General features: G+C 41.2%; 1 protein-coding gene across 1 annotated transcript in view; it reads right to left on the reverse strand.

Annotated features, from left to right (window-relative positions):
* Window positions 1-22,761, reverse strand: part of BAZ1B (bromodomain adjacent to zinc finger domain 1B) — a 66,304-nt gene that overhangs the window by 28,623 nt on the left and 14,920 nt on the right. The window contains exons 4-8 of the mRNA XM_044233853.1: window positions 19,094-19,295; window positions 14,980-15,101; window positions 12,916-13,113; window positions 3,333-5,034; window positions 454-592 (exon numbers count right to left, since the gene is read on the reverse strand). Coding sequence (XP_044089788.1) covers window positions 454-592; window positions 3,333-5,034; window positions 12,916-13,113; window positions 14,980-15,101; window positions 19,094-19,295 — 2,363 coding nt within the window. The remainder of the gene's footprint in view (window positions 1-453; window positions 593-3,332; window positions 5,035-12,915; window positions 13,114-14,979; window positions 15,102-19,093; window positions 19,296-22,761) is intronic.

The following is a 22,761-nucleotide window of genomic DNA, read 5'->3' on the forward strand; positions in this document are numbered from 1 at the left end:
AGCCACCCAGGCGCCCCTTCTGTCTTTTATTTATTTATTTTTTTTAAGAATAGGTTTGTGTCTGGGGCACCTGGGTGGCTCAGTGGCTTTAAGCCTCTGCCTTCGGCTCAGGTCATGATCTCAGGGTCCTGGGATCGAGCCCCTTATTAGGCTCCCTGCTAGGTGGGGAGCCTGCTTCCCCCTCCCCTTGCCTGCCTCTCTGCCTACTTGTGATCTCTGTCAAATAAATAAATAAAATCTTTAAAAAAAAAAAAGAAAAAGAACAGGTTGGTGTCTTATTTAACTGTGTAACTCCAGCATGTGGCATAGAAAACATTCAATAAATGTGTGATGAGCGATGGTTTCCAAAATCCATAAATGGAATACCTTATTTATTCTAGAACTTTAGAGTTTCAAAACTAGGAACAATATAACAACCCTAAAAGGTGACAAAAATTAAATCTAGTAAGTTACCTGTTATGGTTTCGATCTGTACCAATAGGAGTCCTACGCATGACTAGCTTTGCCTTGGCAATTCCCTCCTGGAAAGCCTTCTCAGCAGCTGCCTTGTGCCTTCGTATTCGTTCTTCTTCAGCTTCGCGTTCTAGTTTCACTGGTAAAGATCAAAAGAATCAACTGGACTTTATTTCCTAATAAGTTCTATTAAAAGTTTTTAAATGGAATTAATTGACCCTCAAAATGACCAGAATGAATAAAACCAGACCAGCTATTTCAAAATAAAACCTATTTCAGTCCTGAGGAATTTGACCATAATTAAGCTTAGAAGCCTTGGTGACAAGAAACAAGACCGGAGAGCAAAGGCAGGAAACCACTTGTGCATGAAAGCAATCGCTACGTGAATACTCTCTGGGGAGTTCTTCAGCAAGTCACTACTGTTAATGATGAAAAAAGGTGTGGGGGTGCCTGGGTGGCTCAGGCGAAGCACCCGACTCTTGGTTTCAGTTCAGGTCGTGGAATCAAGCCCTGCACCGACTCTGTGCTTGAGATTCTCTCTCCCCGACCCTGCCCATGCTTGTGCAATCTAAAATAAATAAAATCTCAAAAAGAAACTTTTTATTAATTTATTTCTGATCATTCATGATATGGGTTTATTTCATCCAGACAGAAATTTCTCTCAACAACAAGAATAGCCCAGTAATCTTGCCTTTTAAGTTTTTCTAGAACTGTAAAAAATTCTGAAACCCAGCGCTACTATTTACAACTTCAGAATGCGTAATACTGATATCCTACAGATGAGAGAACATCTACATTAATTATGGTGAGAATCTGGAAAATAATCAAAAGAGGCTACTTTAAAAAATTAAGACACATCTCATTTATTCAAAACCAACAGGATACTCACTACCTTTAACAAAGTTTGCTCTCCTAAATGGAACAAAATGTTTCCTACAGTGCTTACAGCAGAAATCAGTACAAAGCTAAATACAAACAGTAATGGCCAAATCACAACCAAGGAAAAGTTATTTTCTCTTAGGGCCACAAACAAACAAAAAGCCCCCTTGGGCAAGTCATCAAAAGACCAAACTCGGTTCCAGAGGTTACAGCACTGAACGAGATACCAAATGAAGTGAACTGACCCTTGGCAAAATACTAACTTTCTTTGTTCCTTATTTCTCTCTATCAGTTTAAGAGTATAACATGACCTTTCCTTTGTCCTATGTTAAAACACACAGAGAACACTTCAGAAACTCAAGAAGTCATTACATTTCAGGTAACATACAGCGGCAGTGTGACATATACACAGTTGATGTACATGCTATTTTACTTGGAATGCAATATATGGTCTTTAAAACTGAAACGTATGTATATACAGATACACAGTGTACCTGTATCAATGTAAAGACATTTCAGTGGCCTTAGGTAGTATAAACTAGAATCTGTTTTAAAAGAAATTATTATATATTCAGAAAATGCTACTAAACTTATTTCTAGGTATCTAGGGTCCAACTTTGACAAATAAATGGTTTTTACCATTTTCACTTTATAAGCTGGAATCTCTGATACGGTTGGAAACTACAGCACTGACTAAAATAGTTTAAAGACCTAAAACCCCAATAAGGGCGCCTGGGTGGCTCAGTGGGGTAAGCCTCTGCCTTTGGCTCAGGTCATGATCTCAGGGTGCTGGGACTGAGCCCTGCATCGGGCTCTTTGCTCAGCAGGGAGTCTGTTTCCCCCTCTCTCCCTGCCTGCCTTTCTGCCTACCTGTGATCTCTGTCTGCCAAATAAATAAATTAATTAATTTAAAAAAAAGAATTTAGAGGTTTTTGAGAAGATGAATATGTGAAAATTGTGAAAGTTGAACATACCTGTGAATATATTAAAAAACAATGAGTTATATGTTATAAATAGATGAGTTGTATGGTATGTGGAACTATTTAATAAAGCTGTTTTAAAAATGTTCAGCTTGGGCGCCTGGGTGGCTCAGTGGGTTAAGCCGCTTCCTTCGGCTCAGGTCATGATCTCAGGGTCCTGGGATCGAGTCCCGCATCGGGATCTCTGCTCAGCAGGGAGCCTGCTTCCCTCTCTCTCTCTCTCCGCCTGCCTCTCTGTCTACTTGTGATCTCTGTCTGTCAAATAAACAAATAAAATTTAAAAAAAAAATGTTCAGCTTTGGGGCATCTGGGTGGCACAGTTGGTCAAGCATCCAACTCTTGGTTTCAGCTCAGGTCATGATCTCAGGGTCATGAGATCAAGTCCCACAGCGGGCTCTGCGCTCAGCTCCGAATTTGCGTTTCTCTCGTTTCTCTCTCCCTTTCCCTCTGCCCCACGGTCTACACTCTCTTTCTCAAATAAATAAATCTTAAAAAAAAAAAAAAAATTCAGATCTGATGGTGCTATCGAAGCCCCAAACGTTTACATTCTTACATCGTGATAAGGGAAAGATCAGTATATGAGCTAGCAACTGCACTGAGGGCTTCAAACACCTTGTCACTCAATTGTTAAAACGATCTTAACAAGCACAGGAGGACCCTGAGACACAGAGAGTAACTTGCCCAAAAGACTACAACGAAGTCAGAGGCAGGGTTTGAAACCAGGCCGGCAATTCCCAAGCCCTGTAGTCTTTCCACGATGTCTACTTGTGACTTTGGTCCTTTACCAAATCCAGAGAAGATGCCACCGTCACATCAATCCAAGTCAAACCATTGTTAGCTGGAGGAGGCCCGGCTGCACACTCCCAGCAAGCATCACAACACCCGGTGGGGTCTGGGCTGCCGCCCACCAAGATAACTGAAGAGTTACGACAAACAGAGCCTCTACCGTTACCCTGGCAACTTCCTTCCTTCTACTGTCTTCTAAAGGGTCTCCCTTCTGCTCTCAACACCAGCCCTTACCTTTCAGCTCTCTCTCCTGGATCTCACGCTCCTTCTTGGCCTGGATGGCGAGCAGCCGCCGGCTCTTCACGGCGCTGATCATGTCTTCGGCTCCCAGGTCCACGTGGGGCTCAAACTTCACCACCTCTTTCTTCCTATCCGGTTTGCCTAGCCCGTTCTCCTCTTTCCCGTTTTCCTTGTTTCGGGCTTCCATTTCTTTCCTTTTCTGTTTCTCTGCCCTCTTCTTATCATTCTCTTCCTTCAGGACAGCAAGCCGCTCCTTCCACAGCTCCGCCGACATCTGCTGTCGGGTCTCCATGTGGTCCTGCACCGAGTACGTCATGAGGATGCGGTGGCAGAGCGCGGTCAAGATCTGCAGCTTCTCCTCTGATGTTAATTCAAAAAACTCCGAGGTCTCCAGCTTCTCTAGGAACTCATCTTGTACCTCATTGTCCTCAAACGGCGCCGAATCCTTGTTGTCATCTGCGTCGGAGCCCTCGCTTTCCTCCTGAACGTCAGACCTGCGCAGGCAGAGCCGCACCAGCTCTGAAACAGAATGCAGAGTCAGCGGGATCTCCGACAGCTTCATTCCCAGCTCACCATAGTCTTCTGCTATTTCGTCCTGTAATAAGGTCTGTAAGAGGATGACCAACACCCTATTGAGGTATAAAAAGCCGCCTTTTTCTGCACTCAAGGCCTCCATGAGGGACACAGCAGTAATAGGGTACTGGGCATCCGGTAAGAGCAGCCCCGAGTAACAGCTCAAGAACTCCACCACCATGGCCACATCCCCGAAGAGCGTGTTGGGCAGCCCTTCGGGGGTGTCCACCAGTCTAAATGCTGGAAGGCTCTTGCCAGGTAACTCCTGGTCCTCGTACCTCTTCTGCTTTTCTAGCTTCTCAAGCATTTCCTTCTCTCTCCGCTCCTTGGCTTTCTCCTTCAACTTTTCTTTTAGCTCCTCTCGTTTCTTTTTCAAATATTCTTTCCGTTGCTCTTCAGACATCGAGGCCCACCGCTTTTTGTGCTCGAGAAGCTCAAAGCGTTTTTGAACAAGACTTCGCAGCTCTTCTGGGAGACGGGCTCTATCTTCGCTGGACAGAAGGCGAGCTGTTTTGGAGATAACACAGGACAGGGCACTCTTCTTGTCCTCCCTGTCTTTGTTTTCTTTGTAGTAGGCAATAAGGTGTAGGGCAGCGGGAGGCAGATGTTTGTGGGGTTTACTAGAGGACCTGGCTGTACCCCCAGAGTTCCGTGGGGCTCGTGTCATCTTCTGAGTGCCTTTGGCCATATCCAACAGAGTCATCTGCTTCATTTTGGTTTTAGGAGTCTTCAAGCCCTTTTTGGGAGACTTGGAATTACCTGTAGATTTCTGTCCATTAAGGATGCCTTTGCTTCTGCCCTTTGCTTTCAAAGGTTTATCGCTGTGCTTCCCCGATTTCTTGGCAGGAGGGCCCTTCTTAGGAATGTGAAAGTTACTGTGGAGCTTGGCGGGTGACATCATCTTCATCACTTCTTCCAAATGTTCTTCTGGAGATCTGGAATTTTTAGAGTTCTTAACTTTGAGTGGCGAGCCATTCAAGGATTTCTTCAAGTGTACGTGACACCATAACTTGGGATTTAGTGGTGAACTCAGAGAAGAGTTGTCTGTCTTGGATTTTTTTGAGGGCTTCCTGTCTGGGGATCCAGTATTCTTCCTCTTAGTAGAAGGGTTGAGAGTCATGTACTAGAATTTAAGAACAAGAGCAAAATTAATTAAAAACAAAACAAAACTAAACTAAACTAAACTAATTTGAAGAAGCAATATTTAAGCATCATATAGGCCCTCTTCCCCAGCTATCCAGGTAAAGCTACAGATTCATTTCTGCCCACAGACACTATGCCCCTAAAGAAACAAAGACATGAATGTTAGCTAATGTTCTGGCCACATCAATACAAAATTCTCTTAACACCCAGACTTAAAAATGCATACTGTAAAATTAGACCTTTATGCTATGTAACTGGTTTTCTGTTAATATACAGTGCTAGCAATTCTTACACACTTTTATGAAATCTGTGCATCCTTTCCCCAGAAGAAACACACAAAAATTATGCATATAATTTCAGAGTGTGTCCGTGGATCCCAGACTGAGGATACCTGATCTAGACAATGGCAACACCTAAAAAGTTAATCAAGAATTACTGATTTGTAAGCCTTTAAACCTCTGTTCTAACTGGGAACATTACAACCTTTTAAGTAGAAAGTATATGAAGTTTTTTTGTCCAAACGAAGAAGCAAATTTTATTTAAAATACCACCACCACCACAACAAAAATCACCGCTAACAAACAGGGAGCCCTCCTGCCCCTGGTTCCTCAAACTTCCCTTTCTCTCCCCGCACATCAAGAGCTCATTCCCATGAATACGTTATTAACTCTAAGCCCTCTACACTCTCGATCTCATATGCTTCTCTTTCGTCATCCCTCACAGCTTTCCAATGGACTCCCTCTAGTAGCCCAACTGTAATCCTTCAATCCCGCCAGGACCTTAAACCCATTAATTCAACCACACTTTCCCTACACTCACTTCCTTGTCCTTTGTACCTGCATGAAACTCCAGTCCGTGACTATAATCTGTCTTGCATAAACCTACGCTTCCCTGATCTCTCCTGCTCTATTACACCGAGCTACCCATGGCGTGCACACGCTCAGCTTCCCCATGACTGCAACAGAAGATACAAACACAGTGTGTGGTCTCCCTTTAAATTCAGAACCGAGTACCTCAAATGCATCCTAAATGCCACCCAGTAATGACATGATATGTCCCTTTCTCCATTCACTTCCCTTTCCCCTGGACACACATCTTCTGTCCCGTTACGGAGAATTAGTTAACAGGCTAGAACCAGTCAACTTGTCATAATACCATTGTTTCTGCTGAAGTGTGTGTGTTTAAAAAAAAAAAAACCCAACTGCCGATTTTGGAACTTTCAAGAATGTAATTATAAAGAAAAAAAGCTGAACTGCACACTAAATTAAATACTGAAGCAATGAAAAGGTACAGCCAATTTCACAAAAATTCAAAGGAGTAGGAGGGAAACTAGATAACCTCCAGAAGATGTGATTTTTGTTACCAAAAGCAACTAAGCACAGAAGGCACTTGGAGACTTGACCCTAACTCGAGGATTCTAAGTGGGAAGGATGAACTTCAGAGAAACAACATGGAAGCAGCGGGTCAGCACGAGAGACACTGCAGGCAAGGAAGCAGCTACAGACTACGGAAGACAACATCGTGAGACCCTTGAGAAAGACAAGGGAAGCAGCACAGCAACAGCGATGCCAGAGAGGACACGGAGGAACACCAACACTCCTGTCGGGCGTGACCAGCCAGGCACGGCAAAATTTATTAAGCTGTACTGCGATGTCAAGTAAGACCGAAACAGCACGGATATGACCACCCCACAAACTCACAGAGCCCAGGCAGCACCGACAGGAGAGATGTGGTCTGTGAAGAATGAGCGGGCTACCCCTAACACCCTTCTCCTGGCCAAGTCTCCAACTTTAAAGGCCAATCTGCCTTTTAAGGACTACAGCAATTACAGGTTATTGTTCCTCCAGCTAGCTATTTCTGTTCCCCAATTATCGCCCTCAGTCTTGGCTGACGAAGAGGTTTCATAGTTTACGGAATATAAATAGTATTTATCCATAACTTGGGGGATACTTTCCCCAGAAGCAGAATTTCCTAGTTCTGTTTCCCCAGAACTAGATTTCAAAATGTTAAAATGAATAAGCAAAGATGACTTACGTAGGACTCTCCCTAAAGGGCAATAATGGTAGCAATACCCCAAAGAGACCAGTGTTTCAGGAATCACCCTACAAATCACAGGAGGAGGCCCAAAGCGACCCTGACAGAAATCGAAGACAAATATGTGCTTCTACTAGCCTTGGAACATCTTCAGAGTATAAAGCTGATACTTCTAATGCTCAGGATAACAGACTATATTTGAAGTCATTCTAAAATGAAATTTATCACTAAAAAGGAGACTAGTGTGAGTCTGTTTCAATTTTACCACTTATCTCTTAATAGGATCTATTATAAGGGCCACTTTGTAATTTGCTTTTTTTTTTTCTTTCCTGTTTAAAAGTCACTCAAATTATCGTAAGGTTCTTTCAATTTCTTCTACTTAGAAGCACCATATTACGCAGAAATGATGTAAGAAAAAGCTGGGATGTCTCAGCTACGAGAGGGTCCAGCAACCTATTTTTATTTATAAGGTGTGTTTTTCTTGCCAAACCACACCACATAATTTTTTTTCTTAAAAATGAAAGAAATTAACTCACCCAACCCCCTCCCAACAGGCCGGCTCCCCGCTTGAGCAGTCCTTCAGTAACTGGATCATCTCAGCATAGGGCATGCTGGGCGGTCACAGCCAAATGGGAGCCGGCATGGCTGGACTCAGGGGGATCTGAAAAAGTATAAAACCGCTTATGTGCTAAGGGTCTCCCCTATCCCCCAGCACAGGTCATCTACCAGCGTAGTGCACAGGGAGGGAGAAAAGGATGGACATCGAAACAGCAGTACTGTATGTAGGTTTTAGGCCAAGGCCCTTCCTAAATGCTAAACAGGAACAAAATATTTATGAATGACTCAGCAACATGAAAGCCATTAAGAAAAACAGAGTATACAATTCTACACCTGGCTCCCTGTCACACCTGAAAAGAAACCACCACCACAAATAAGGAAAGGAAATCTACTAAGATAAAAATGAAGAAACTTTATTTACAGCAGCTCATTCAGATGCTAAATTTAACTTAACAATAAGCAGAAAAAACCATGAATTGGAAAACTTTGGCAATCTATTATTCTGATTTTTACTGCACTCTCCTCATTCACCCAAGGAGCCATGGTAGGAGTTTCAAGGCAACACTGGCAGAGTGGACTTGCTTCCATCTCCAGATATCTTTATCAGCCAATATGCAAAATCTGTTGCCGTAAATCAGGTTTTAAGTGCTTTAAAGTTAACATAATTTGTTTTTTAAAGTGCTTCTGCTCTAGTCTCTAACTCATAAATAAAAATCAAAAGGCAATTTAAAGAAAAAATCTAAACCATGAACACTTACTTGAAACAATTAGAAGACATAAACATCTTTAAAAATATATAATTAACATCACTAGTAACGAGACAAAATTACATCATGGGCCTTCTGATACGATTCACTAAGAAAAACACACCAGTTCTGTGGCATTTCTACCCAAAATCCATAGCCTGAATATAATCATATGGAAATAGCCACAAACTGAGAAGCATCACACGAAAGTCATCGGCTTGTATTCTTAAAAAAAAAGTCAAGGTTCTTGAAAGACAAAGAAAAGCTGAGATGGCTCTCGATCAGAGATCAGTCTCCTAACAAAATAAAACAAGGAAACATAATACATGATACTGTATTGGATCCCACTGAAACTAAACCAATTTTTTTTTTTGGCTAAAAAGGCAGGGCTGGGACAATTTTCAAAATTTGTGTAAGGACTACAGATAACAGTATTGTTTCAATGTTAACTTTCTGGTTTTGCCAACTGTACTATAGTTACATTAGAAAATAGCCTTGTGCTTGGGCTCCCTACGTGGCTCAGTCAATTAAGCATCTGACTCTTGGTTTTGGCTCAGATCATGATCTCAGGGTCATGAGACTGAGTCCCGCAATGGGCTCTGAGCTCAGCCTGAAGTCTGCTTGAGATTCTCTCCCTTTCTGTCTGTCCCTCCTCCTGCTGATGCTCTCACTCGTCTCAAATAAATAAAATTAAAAAATTAAAAAATAAAAAACCAAGAAAAAGAAAGTATTCCATATATTCAAATGAAAGGGCCTTCTCAGTGGCTCAGAAAAAAATAATTTGTGTGTTTGAAAAGAGAGAAAATAATAAAACACATGTGGTAAATGTTAACATCTGGGAAATTCACTTGAAGGTATACAGAAGAAATTCTTCACAGTAATTTGTCTTTCGGTATGAAATTATTTCAAAATAAGATGTTCTTAAAGTGCATTAAAAACCATATTAAAGCAGTCCAAATTATGGCAGGATTCCAAAGGTCTTTAAAAAAAAGTAATATTTAGTTGTTACATCTCTATCCAAAAGCCTCCCTACTAAGCATTCGGCAGCCTGAAATTAAGAGCTCAAACACTGTGGCGTGAGTAACAAAACACTGGAGTTGCAATATATTCCACCGAAGGGCAACGAGCCAAAATGGCACATCTCACCCTACAGGACAGCTACCGCACAAATTCCTTGTAGGTCATTCCCCCAAGTCATTATCCCTAAACTCAACTGTTGTTGCATTTTTTCTCAACAAATGATACTTAAAGAGATGAATGCACCAGCCACATACCTGTTACACCTGTGCTAAATATTACAGAACACAAAATGAGTAAGCTAGTTCTCATTTTCAAGTGAATTTATGTTCTAGAATTTACAAGACCACAAACACACTCTCATCATCCCATTAGGCCCTACTCCGGTAACACTCCAACTTCCAAGTCTCTAACTTTCTTTTCTCCCAACCTAGGGTCCGCATCGATCCTTTCCCTAAACTATTGCTCAGAACTTGCTTCCTGAACTCCATGTCTCCTCTCTCTCCACAGGAGCTGCACCTGGCTGAAAACCAAATGAGATTCTATGAAAACCAAAGAGAAGATGAAGAGAGAAAAAAATTTTTTGGACTTACTGCCTTTGGGAAAGGCAGATTTTATGTGATCAACTTGAATCCTCAATGCAGGACTTAAAATTTCCTTTAGATGAGGAAAAAATCCAAAACACTGTTTCATGGTCTACTTATCTTTCTTGACTAAATTCTGTCCTGGCAGAGATACTCTGAGTTCTTTAAGAAAACTACAAACAGGGCACGGGGGTGGCTCAGTCAGTTAAGCTTCTGCCTCTGGCTCAGGTCATGATCCTGGAGTCCTAGGACTGAGTCCCACATGCGGTTCCCCAGGGAGCCTGCTTTTCCTCCTGCCTGCCGCTTCCCTTTTGTGCTTTCTCTCGGTCTCTGACAAATAAATGAAATCTTAGGAAGGAAAGAAGGAAGGAAGGAAACTACAAACAGGAAAAAGACAACTTATGTGCAAAAATCAGGTGACAAAATCAGGGAAATGTCAAATAGTACTGGGGAATAAGATTTATTATGTAGACTGGTATTTTACATGAGTCTCAAGTTCTCTAAAGGGAATCACTCACTGTCTTCTTACAGCACTTTAGTCCAAACAAGCTAATACTTCCTAGTCTCAATATTAATTACAGCCAAATTCTATTAAGTATCTTAAGCCCTAAGTAGAAAATTTGAGAGTAGGTGATTTCTTCAGAAACTCCTTTTAAGATACAAGTTCCTAAAATTCTAGTCTCTGGCTCCTACAAAAAGTGTGGATCAGCTTTTTTGTTCCAGTAAGCCCCAAAGACCTTTTGCCCATAAATAATACTTGGCTTTTCTTCTTTTAGTCTTTTGTTTTTTTTCATGTTATTCATATACTTGAATCCCTAAACTAAAATACATAAAAGCTGTAAGATTTAAAAAGAGGAAAATATGTAAGGACTCAAATGATCCAACAGTCTGAACCTCATTCAGAGATGATTCTGCATGGGATTTTCGTACACTAATAATCATCATCTTATGTTGTAACCACTGAAAGCCGTTATCACAGCTCCAAAACTCTAGAGCAATAAAATGACAAAGAATTAAAATTTCCTCTCAGTGAATAAATAAAATTTAGGTTTACCAAAGTTCCATAGAAACTTTAGTCCTAATCCAGAAAAAGTCTATTAATTTCTATTAATGCAAATGAAAATTTCAAGAGCACAGGAAGAAAATGCTTGGTCATGCTGGTCTGGAGTAAGAAAACATGCTAAGTGCTAAACCATGGTTGGATAAATAAAAAATTATTTCTCATTATACTTTTTTTTTAAAACATTTTATTTATTTGACACAGAGAGAGAGCACAGGTAGGCAGAGAGGCAGACAGAGAGAGGGGGGGAAGCAGGCTCCCTGTCGAGCAGAGAGCCCAATTGAGGGCTCGATCCCAGGATTCTGGGATCATGACCTGAGCTGAAGGCAGAGGCTTAACTCACTGAGCCACCCCCAGGCGCCCCTCAATATACTTTTTTCAGCAAAATGAACCTAAAATAATTGAGGCAACTTAGTTGTTATGACACCAGATGTGCTTAGTTTTTTTCAAAATGAAAAGGAAAGGGAAAAAACAATCATGGAACTCTGACTTTGGTCTTAAGGAATCAGCAGCTCTGGCCCCCATTCCCCCCACTAAGAACAAGGTGAACTATCAGTATGCAAATCAGTAAACTTGCAACAAAAAACACAAATACTCTCAAAACCTACATAAAAAATCTTGGGGCCCCTGGGTGGCTCAGTGGGTTAAAGCCTCTGCCTTCAGCTTGCGTCATGATCCCAGGGTCCTAGGATGGAGCCCTGCATCAGGCTCTCTGCTCTGGGGGGAGCCTGCTTCCCTCTCTCTCTGCCTGCCTCTCTGCCTGCTTGTGATCTCTCTCTGTCAAAAAATAAATAAAATCTTAAAAAAAAATCTTACTGAAATAAAAAAGATCTTATTGGAGAAACCCTGAGATGAAAAAGACAATCAGAAATCTGAGGCCATCAGCTCAGGTCATGATCCCAGGGTCCTGGGATCGAGCCCCGCATCAGGCTCTCTGCTCCGTAGGGAGTCTGCTTCCTCCTCTCTCTCTGCCTGCCTCTCTTCCTACTTGCGATCTCTGTCAAATAAATAAATATCTTTTAATAAATAAATAAATAAATAAATAAAAAAGAAAGAAATCTGAGGCCAATGTCTTGGCTTTTGTCATTTTACTTTCTGTTGGTTCTAATTAGACTAGCCTCAGATTCTGCATCTGGAAAATAAGATTAAACTCACACATATACACACACACTCTCCCCACCCCCACGACTTCATAAGAAATGTTTTGAAGATCAAATGAGCTGACTGACGGAAGAAAGTCCAACACATTCTTAAGAGGGAAATGCTAGGGGACACCTGGGTGGCTCAGTTGGTTGGGCAGCTGCCTTCGGCTCAGGTCATGATCCCAGCGTCCTGGGGTCAGGTCCCGCATCGGGCTCCTTGCTCGGCGGGGAGCCTGCTTCTCCCTCTGCCTCTGCCTGCCTCTCTCTGCCTGTGCTCGCTCTCTCTCTGACAGATAAATAAATAGAATCTTTAAAAAAAAAAAAGAGGGAAATGCTAGATTTTCTACTAATCTGTCACACATAGTAATACTCATTTCAAGTCTTTTTCAAGGCTGCTGGTGTCTTTGATCATTTTATCTGATATTTAAATTCAGGTTTTTTTTCTATTTATACCATACCTCATTCCAAGAAGTATGAAGCAAAAAAGTATGAATTTTTTTTAAATTATGCAACCACAATTATAAAAACCATACATCAAACTAGGGGAGATATTCAATACCAACCCCACATCATCACCTACATAAAACAGACAGATGTGAAAATTTCTGAATCCATTTTCTGTTTTAAAAGCTCACAATCTAATCTAAATGGAGCTACCAGAGAAAACAAACTAATCTAAAAGTATTCTATCTTGCTGTTCGAAAATTAGAGTGACCTTACCTTGTATGGATCAAGTAAAAAGTCACTGAACTTGCTAGGGAGGGAGTATTTCTTCACCAACTCGTCTTCTACCACCCATGGTGCATTTTCACCAGTACCGGCCCGTAACGCGTTATGCCGTATAAAGTATCGAAGTATCTCCTTATTTGGCGGGCGTTCTGTACGAATCAAGCTGTCTGCTGGCACATTACTGATGATCTAGGTGAACAAATACAAATAACTTACCACTGGGTAATAAGCAATTAACTACTGAGAACAAAGATTTATGTACTCTCCAGAAAATTCATAATCCCCTCTATAAAATACGGCTACTATAAGCTAAATGAGACAGAATGTTAAACATATCCCTACACAATTTATCAGTATGTATCAAAGTCCTAAAAATGTGCATACCCACTGAACCATCGATTTCTCTTTTTTTTTTTTAAAAAGATCTCATTTATTTATTTGAGAGTGAGAGCATGAGTGGGGTGGAGGGGGGCACGGGGAGAAGGAGAAGCAGACTCAGCACATAGTCTGATGAGGGGCTTGACCCCAGGACCCTGGGATCATGACCTGAGCAGAAGGCAGACACTTAACCGACTGAACCACCCAGGTGCCCCTGAATAAGCAATTCCTCTTGTTAAGAATTTAGAAGTAAGGGGCTCAAATCGTTAGATGTCTCCCATTGGCTCAGGTCATGTTCCCAGGGTCCTGGGATCGAGCCCCACATCAGGCTCTCTGCTTGGCAGGGGGCCTGCTTCTCCCTCTCCCACTCCCCCTGCTTGTGTTCCCTCTCTCGCAGTCTCTGTCAAATAAATAACACCTTTTAAAAAAAACCCAACAATTTAGAAGTAAATGAACAGTCATCACCAACTGCTTATAAAATGAAAAAAACAAAAAACAAACAAAAAAAAAAAAAAGAAGGGAAAATTACATAAAGGTACATCAGCAATGGAATCATTTTTTAAATTAAAATATATCCATATAATGAAGGCAACCATTATATACATATAAATATATGTAATATACTGCACATAACATATATAACCATAAAATATATTACCTATAATATATACAACCTTAGGGGAAAAACATTTCTTAATCAGGACAAATTTATCAGAATCACCTAGGGTGTTATTAAAATGCCGATGTTTGGGCCCCAAACTTATTGAATCAGAAGTATCTCTGGCAGCATAGCCTGGGCATCTACATCTTTAGTAAACTCTCCTGGTGACTATCATACACCCTACAACCTGAAAACACTGTTTTGGGAAAAATTTAATGACCTCACAGATGTTTACCGCATACTAAATTTAAAAAATCAAGCTACAAAATAGTACATACAGAATACTCCTATTTTTATTTAAAAGCTAACCACCAGGGGCACCTGGGTGGGTCAGTCAGTTAAGCATGCAACTCTTGGTTTCAGCTCAGGTCACGATTGCGGGGTCACGAAACTGAGCCGCATGTCGGGCTCTGAGCTCAGTGTAGAGTCTGCTTGGGACTCTCTCCCTCTTGCTCTGTGCAACCCCCAACCCCACCTCTCTAAAATAAATAAACAAACAAACAAACAAATAAATTTTTAAAAGGTGTATCATGACTCTGGATCAATAAACCAGTAAAACAAAGCATTAAGTCATTTTAAAGGTATTTACTATTTTAGATTAGTAGCTTCATAAATTCCTTGTAAAAGCACTGATTAGAACTGACTCGGTTTCTGAGTTTAAGTATATTACAAATTGCTTTATTTTTAACTGGGAAGAGCTATTACCTGGGGAAAAGTCCTTAACTGCTGGGAACTGATTCTTATTTTTCAAACTCAGCTTGAAGCTCAAATGCAAATTATTTTTACACCCTAATAATTATGATCATATTAAAAGGAAAAAAGCATGCTATCTCTTAGAGAAAAAATACAATTTAACTTAAGGTCATAATTACAAAGACTAGAAAACCCCTCAGAATTTGTTGTAGAAACACATTCATTCATATTTGTTTTTAGCACATTTTCTCCGAGAAAACTAGCCCTACATTTTCTGAAGTAACATTTACGTGTAAAAGGTTTAATACAAAGTGCCAACTAACCTTATCTTCATTTTGTAATTTCACATCGTATTTGTGAGGCAGAAATTTTGGTGGAGCCCATTTCCTTTCTCCTTTTTTTAATGAAGTAGGGAGTTTTCGTGGAGATCTACGTGCTCTGTCATCTAATCAAATCAATAGAAAATTAGTGAAAAAAACAAGTCTTTAATTTCATCCATTCATTCATTACTCATAATCTTAATGAACACCTACTCTACACTAAGCACTGAATGATGGGGCACAAAGATGAATTATAAAATCCTACCTCAAGCAGATAGTCTATGAGTCTACAAAAATTACAGTACAATGTGATAAACTACTATAACAGATTGGTACAGAAAAATACAGTGAGAGGAAAGAGAAGTAATGTCTAACTTGGTCTGGAAGAAAAAGTAAGACTTGTTTATAGACTATAGGCAACGGGATGAGGGACTATGATCTAGACTGCAGTAAAAACTTCAAACCAAAGAGTTAAGAAGGGGCCAAATTACAAATAATTTGTTTTTGTTTTGTTTTGTTTTAAGGTAGGCTCCATGTCCAATGTGGGGGCTTGAACTTGAACTCACAACCCTAAGATCAAGAGTCACATGCTCTACCGACTAAGGCAGCCAGGAGCCCCAACAATGAATGCCATTTAAAGAGATGAATGTGTCTGGTGGGCACTAAGGAAACAAAGGATTTCCATCTAACTATGGTGTGAAAGATCACTACCATGAAAAAATTAAACACATTCTGCAGTTAGAAAATGAATGAAAAGGTCAGCTGAGACTAAAGATTGGGAATCACAAGAAACAGCACTAAACATCTGAATGAATTTAACTGGAATGGAGGTTCAAGAGGTTCAAATGGAGAGTCAAGAGGCTAATTTAGAAGAAAGATTGGTAACCAACTAGATGTGGAAATGCTAAGTTTCCAAGTTTTCTGCCTTAGGGACCAAGATGAGGGGGGTCATTAACTGAGTAAGAGAACGTTGAAAGAAAAGCAGGACATGGGGCACCTGGGTGGCTCAGTAGGTTAGGGCCTCTGCCTTCAGCTCAGGTCATAATCCGGGGGTCCTGGGATCGAGTCCCGCATCGGGCTCTCTGCTCGGCGGGGAGACTGCTTCCCCCTTCTCTGCCTGCCTCTCTGCCTACTTGTGATCTCTGTCTGTCAAAGAAAGAAAGTAAAGCAGGACAATTCTTGTTGATGTGCCTTGGGAAGATAACATAAAGAGTAAGATGAACAATTTAGCCTTATAGGTGTTAAATTTATTATTTTTTTTATTTATTTTTATTTTTTTAAAAAGATTTTATTTATTTATTTGACAGACAGAGATCACAAGCAGACAGAGAGGCAGGCAGAGAGAGGGAGAGGAGGAAGCAGGCTCCCTGCAGAGCAGAGAGCCCGATGCGGGACTCGATCCCAGGACCCTGAGATCATGACCTGAGCCGAAGGCAGCAGCTTAACCCACTGAGCCACCCAGGCGCCCTTATAGGTGTTAAATTTAAACTGCCCAGGACATACATGTGAAGACTGGGTCTAGAAGTAAGAAGTTAAGCTGACGTGGGTCTGGGAATCATCAGCCTTTATAGAGATTAAGAATTTAAACTGTGGGCAGGAATGAATAGAACAATACCCTTGTACAAAAAAATTAAAAGAAGGCAGAACAAAATCCTATGAAAAATAATTTAATGTCAGAAAAAAATGTGCAACTCTTGATCTCGAGGTCATGAGTTGGGAGTCCCATGTTAGGCAGAAGACACTTAAAAACAAAAAACAAATAACCCCTCCTCCCAGAAAAGTAGTTAGGAAACCCAGGGAGACTATGGTATCAAATAAGCTGAAAGATACAAGAGTGACCAACAGTGTTGGTCTGTTGGAACAGAAAAGTAAAACACAGGAACGCCTGGGTGGCTCAGTTGTTTAAAGCAGCTGCCTTCGGCTCAGGTCATGATCCCAGCGTCCTGGGATCAAGTCCCTCATCGGGCTCCTTGCTCGGCAGGGAGCCTGCTTCTCCCTCTGCCTCTGTCTGCCTGTGCTCGCTCACTCTCTCTGATAAATGAATAAAATCTTAAAAAAAAAAAAAAAGTGGAGACGACATTCTCAAGAATCTTATCTTGAATAAGTAAGACAGAAAAAGAACAGGATCAAGAGAAGATATGTTTTTGTTTTTAGAAAATGAGACTTTGTTTATAATCTGAGAAGAACCATTAGAAAGAGAGTTTAAAACACTGTATAGTAGATGGGCACTTGGGTGGCTCAGCTGGTTAAGGGTCCGACTCTTGGTATCAGCTCAGGTCTTGATCTCAGGGTCATGTCTTCATGCCCTGCACTGGGCTCCATGCCGGGCATGGAGCCTACTTTAAAAAAAACAGCGTACGGTAGAATGATAAAAGTTTACCCAGACCTTGAGAAACTAAGAGGGAATGGTATTCACTTTTTTTTTTAAAAGAGTATTATTTATTTATAAAAGAGAGAGAGAGAAAGAGAAAGACAGCGCCCAAGCAGGGGAACTGGCAGGCTTCCCGCTGAGCAAGAAGTTAGATGTAGGGCTCGATCCCAGGACCCGCTGAATCATGACCTGAGCTGAAGGCAGACACTTAACCGACTGAGCCACCCAGGTGCCCCAGAGGGAATGGTATTCAAAGCACAAGTATCTTGGCCAAGAGAAAAGAGAGCTCCCTTCTAAGATGGCGAACAGAATCCTACGAGGGAGGTTAGAAACACAAACCTGAAAAATTCCTGCTTCCCTTCACAAAGTAAAAGGAAAGGTCACATGGTTAAGAAAATATTTTGCATAGTAGAATTTGCCTCTCATATTTCTACGGAAATTCTAATGAGTTTTTCCCCTGAAGAAATGCAAATATACCATAATATTAATTCTACTCTTATCTACTACTCTTATCAACATAGTAGCAATAACATTACATTCCAGTAATTAAAATCTGCACTTAAGGCACACACTCTAAAAAATAAGCCAAAGCCTAAACCCAGCAGTTCCTGTTACACAATGCTTAAGGTATAAAACTAACAGCTGTAACATATCACGGGTATTCCAATGATCCCCATTCTAGAAGAAAAGAAGTGTTAGAAGACAGATCTGCCAACACCTACCCAAAACAACAAGCCAAAGCAGGAACTGTAACACACATATTATAAAGCTTCAGTGTCAAAAGAAGAGAGAAACATTAGGACTCGTAATACAGTAGAGAAGAAAACAGAACTGCAGCATCAACGGCGAGAAGGGAGCAGCTACTCGATCTCCAAAGCATCCTTGGGACTGGGTAAGGATGGCCCTCTAAGACCATCTGCACAGATCCCAGACCCCCAGAGACACAAAACAGAATGGAAGGCAGACAGCAGAACATTTTAATGTAATATTCTAATTCAAACTTTGTGACAGTTAAAGAATGAGGGAAAACTGTTTAATCCTCGAATAGTCACAGAGAAAGGACTGATAAACACATACTCTGAGTGCTCCTATTTTTAGAGAGAGAAGGGATCTAGTCAAATTCCTTATTTACACAAATTAAAAAAAAAAAAAAATCACAACAACGAAGCCCTCAGAGGCTGAAAAGTCTCCCCAGTAAGCAACGTCTCAGTTTCTCAACTTTGAAAACATCACTGGTTAAGTCTCCAGGTCCCTAAAAATTATTTTTAGTGTTTCACAATTCTGGCAGCTCCCATCTGAGAGGGACCTGAATTACAGAATATAGACAAAAGTATCTTAAAAGCACCACACTGGCTTAAAATATGAAAAGAAACAGAAATTAGAATTAGCCCCTCCTACGCCAATCCCCCCACTTCCACATATCCAACTCAGAAAAAAGGAAAGTAAACCTTTCTTTCCCATCCTGGGTAGACAGGTGCATGCACACAGATTTCTAAGCAGCCAGAGGTAATGACTTCCCAATGGTCTTAAATGTACAGGGAGATTTAAATATTTTGTGTGTGGGGGGGGTGGGTTTAAAATCTTAATTCACTTGCTGAATATTTTGCTTTCGGAATCATAAATGAACAAGAACATGTCTAGCTATCTACAAAACAAGTCCAAATCTAAGTGCAGGAGAACTCAGAAAGATTTGTGTATAGAATAAACAGAGCACAACTCACTAAGGAAAGCTAATATCATACATACTAATACTCTCTCTCCTTCCTTCATCCTCTTTTACGATCGCTTCCTTCTTCTGATGATCCTGAGGAATCTGACCCGAGTTCTCTTTGTCGCTGGAGGGAGAGTCACAGGAACCATCCGATTTCTTCTCAGCGGCCTCTTCATCTACTTTTTCCAAAGGATGAATCTTCACAATCCTCACCTTGAGCATTTTTTCCTTCCCAACCTAAAAGGAGATGGGCGAGAATCACAACAGTAAGAACCAGAAAGCTAAAGACGTTTAGAATTTATTATCCAATATCCATCCCACTTCACCTGATAAAAATTCACTCAAACTCTGAAGTAGCCAAGCAGTGATTTTTTTCGACTTCATTTCTCAGACTTCTAAATCGAAACAGGATACCTTAAGAAATAAAGTGACCACCATCTAGTTCATGATTCACACACCAATGTCCTAAGGCCAAAAGGCAATCACTACACTAACCTGACATATATGTTAGTTCAAGAATTTCCATTTTTAAGAAAACCAACTCTACAGGAGCATCTGGCCGGTTCGGTAGGAAGAACACACAAATCGTGATCTCAAGGCTGTGAGTCTGAGCCCCATGTTTGGTGCAGACTGCTTCAAAATAAAATCTCAAAATTAATAAATTTCAACTATACATAATGATATCCAATTATTCTAGAATCATGTGTTGAAAAGACAATCTTTTCTTCACTTAATTATCTTTCTACCTCTATCAAAAACCAGTAGTTGAGGGCACCTGGGTGGCTCAGTCAGTTAAGCATCCGACTCTGATCTCAGCTCAGGGCTGGGAGTATCAGCCCCATGTTGGGCTCCACAATGGGCATGCAGCCCACTTAAAAAAAAAAAAAAATCCGGGGGCTCCTGGGTGGCTCAGTGGGTTAAAGCCTCTGCCTTCAGCTCAGGTCATGATCTCACGGTCCTAGGATCGAGCCCCACATCCGGCTCTCTAAACAGCAAGGAGCCTGCCTCGCCCCACTCTTTCTGCCTGCCTCTCTGCCTACTTGTATAAATAAATAAAATTTTTTAAAAAAAAGACTGATTTGGCTCAGTTGGTTGAGCAGCTGCCTTCAGCTCAGGTCATGATCCCAGCGTCCTGGGATCGAGTCCCACATCGGGCTCCTTGCTCGGCAGGGAGCCTGCTTCTCCCTCTGCCTCTGCCTGCCTCTCTGTCAGCCTGTGCTCGCTCTCTCTCCCTCTCTCTCTCACAAATAAATAAATAAAATCTTTAAAAAAAAAAAAAAAAAAGATTGATGTATGGGGCACCTGGGGCTCGGTCATAACGCCAGCGTCCTGGGATAGAGACCTGCATCAGGAGTTCCCTGCTCAGTGGAGAATCTGCTTCTCCCTCTCTCTCTGCCCTTCCCCCCCGACTCATGCTCTCTCTCGCTCTCTCTCTCTCACAAATAAATATACAAAATCTTTTGTTTTTTTTTTTAAGATTTTATTTATTTATTTGACAGACAGAGATCATAAGTAGGCAGAGAGGCAGGCAGAGAGAGGCGAGGAAGCAAGCTCTCTGCTGAGCAGAGTCTCCAATACGGGACTCGATCCCATGACCCTGGGATCATGACCCGAGCCAAAGGCAGAGGCTTTAACCCACTGAGCCACCCAGGCACCCCAATATATAAAATCTTTAAAAAATAATAAAATGGGGGTGCCTGGGTGGCTCAGTGGGTTGAGCCTCTGCCTTCGGCTCAGGTCATCTCAGGGTCCTGGGATTGAGCCCCCCAACCAGGCTCTCTGCTCAGCAGGGAGCCTGCTTCCTCCTCTCTCCGCCTGCCTCTCTGCCTACTTGTGATCTCTGTCTGTCAAATAAATAAATAAAATGTTAAAAAAATAATAATAATAATAAAATGAGAGAGAGAGAATGCAAGCCAAGGAGAAGGGGCGATGGAAGAGGAAGTCAGAGGAAGCAGACTCCCCCCACTGAGCAGGGAACCTGGCGGAGGGTTCCATCTCCCCACCTGAGCACAACCTGAGTCAAAAACCAAGTTGGGGGTGCCTGGGTGGCTCAGCGGGTTAAGCCTCTGCCTTCGGCTCAGGTGATGGTCTCAGGGTCCTGGGATGGAGCCCCGCATCAGGCTCTCTGCTCAGCAGGGGGCCTGCTTCCCTCTCTTTCTGCCTGCCTCTCTGCCTACTTGTGATCTCTGTCTGTCAAATAAATAAATAAATCTTTGGGGGGGTGGGGGGCAAGAGATGGACCAAGCCACCCAGGCACCCTTCCACAGGAACTTTACAATCAGCTTGACAATTCCTACAGAAGAGCTGCTGGGATTTTATTATTATTTTTTGAGTACAGTTGAAAAGCTGCTGGGATTTTATTGTAATTGTGGTGAATCTACACGTCAATTTAGGAAGAACTGATATTTTAAAATACCGAGTTTTCCAATCCACGAGCAAAGATATATCTATCATTTAAGGTCCTCTTAAAATTTCTCTCAGGAACATTTTATACTTTTTAGTGTATGGATCTTATGTATCTCTTATCAAATTACTCCCAGAATATTTCACATTTTTTGACATTACCATGAATGGTTGATCTTTCTGGGAGCCTGGGTGGCTCAGTCGGTTAAGAATCTGCCCTCAGCTTGGGGCATGACCCTGGGTCCTGGTTCAAGTCCCACATCGCGTTTCCTACTTAGCAGGGAGTCTGCTTCTCCCTCTGCGCTTCGCCCCTGCTCATGTTCTCTCTCTCTCAAAAACATACAAATAAAAAATATTTAATGGTACTGATCTTTCTAAATTTTAATTTCCAATTGTTTGGTTTTTCTATTATTTATCTTGTATCCTGCCACCCTGCTCATAAACTCAATTAGCTCTAGTAGCTTTTATGGGAGATTCCAGGAGATTTTCTACATAGACAATCATACTGTCTGCAAATAAAGATAACTTTATTTCTTCCTTCCCAATATAGATGCCCTTTATTTCCTTTTCCGGACATACTTACTGACTAGAACCACCAGTATAATGTTAAATGGAGTGGAACAGCAGACATTCACTCTTTTACCATTAGGTATGTTGTTAGCTGGAGATTATTCTGTAAATACCCTTTATCAGACTGAAGGCATTTCTATTTGCAGTTTGTTGAGAGTTTTTATTAGAAACTGATGCTGGATTTTGTTGAACCTTTTTTGTGTATAAAATGAGATGACCATATGGTTTTTCATCCTGTTTATAAGGAGAATTATAAATTTATAACAACTCTGCATTTGTAGAATAAACCCCACTGAATTATGATAAACTGTCCTTTTCCTAGTGCTGGATTTCATTTGCTAAAATTTTGCTTAGAAAATTTTGCATCTGTGTTCACAATGGGGTTTTGTGAACACAGACTTTTTTTTCTTAATGCATAGTTTTTTCTCTTAATGCGCTTATATGGTTTTGGTATCAGGGAAATGCTGACCTTACATAATGAGTTCCAAAGAATTCACACCTCCCTCTCCTCTTCTATTTTCTGATAACATTTGTATAGAATTGGTATTGTATCTTCCTTAAATGTTTGACAGAATTCACTAACGAAGACATTTGGGCATGGAATTTTGTCAAGTTTTTGTTTTGTTTTTTTAAGATTTTATTTATTTATTTGACAGATCACAAGCAGGAAGAGAGGCAGGCAGCGAGAATGGAGGAAGCAGGCTCCCTGCTGAGCAGAAAGCCCAATGTG

The sequence above is a fragment of the Neovison vison genome, chromosome 14 (genome assembly GCF_020171115.1).
Source record: "Neovison vison isolate M4711 chromosome 14, ASM_NN_V1, whole genome shotgun sequence".
Taxonomy (NCBI): domain Eukaryota; kingdom Metazoa; phylum Chordata; class Mammalia; order Carnivora; family Mustelidae; genus Neogale; species Neogale vison.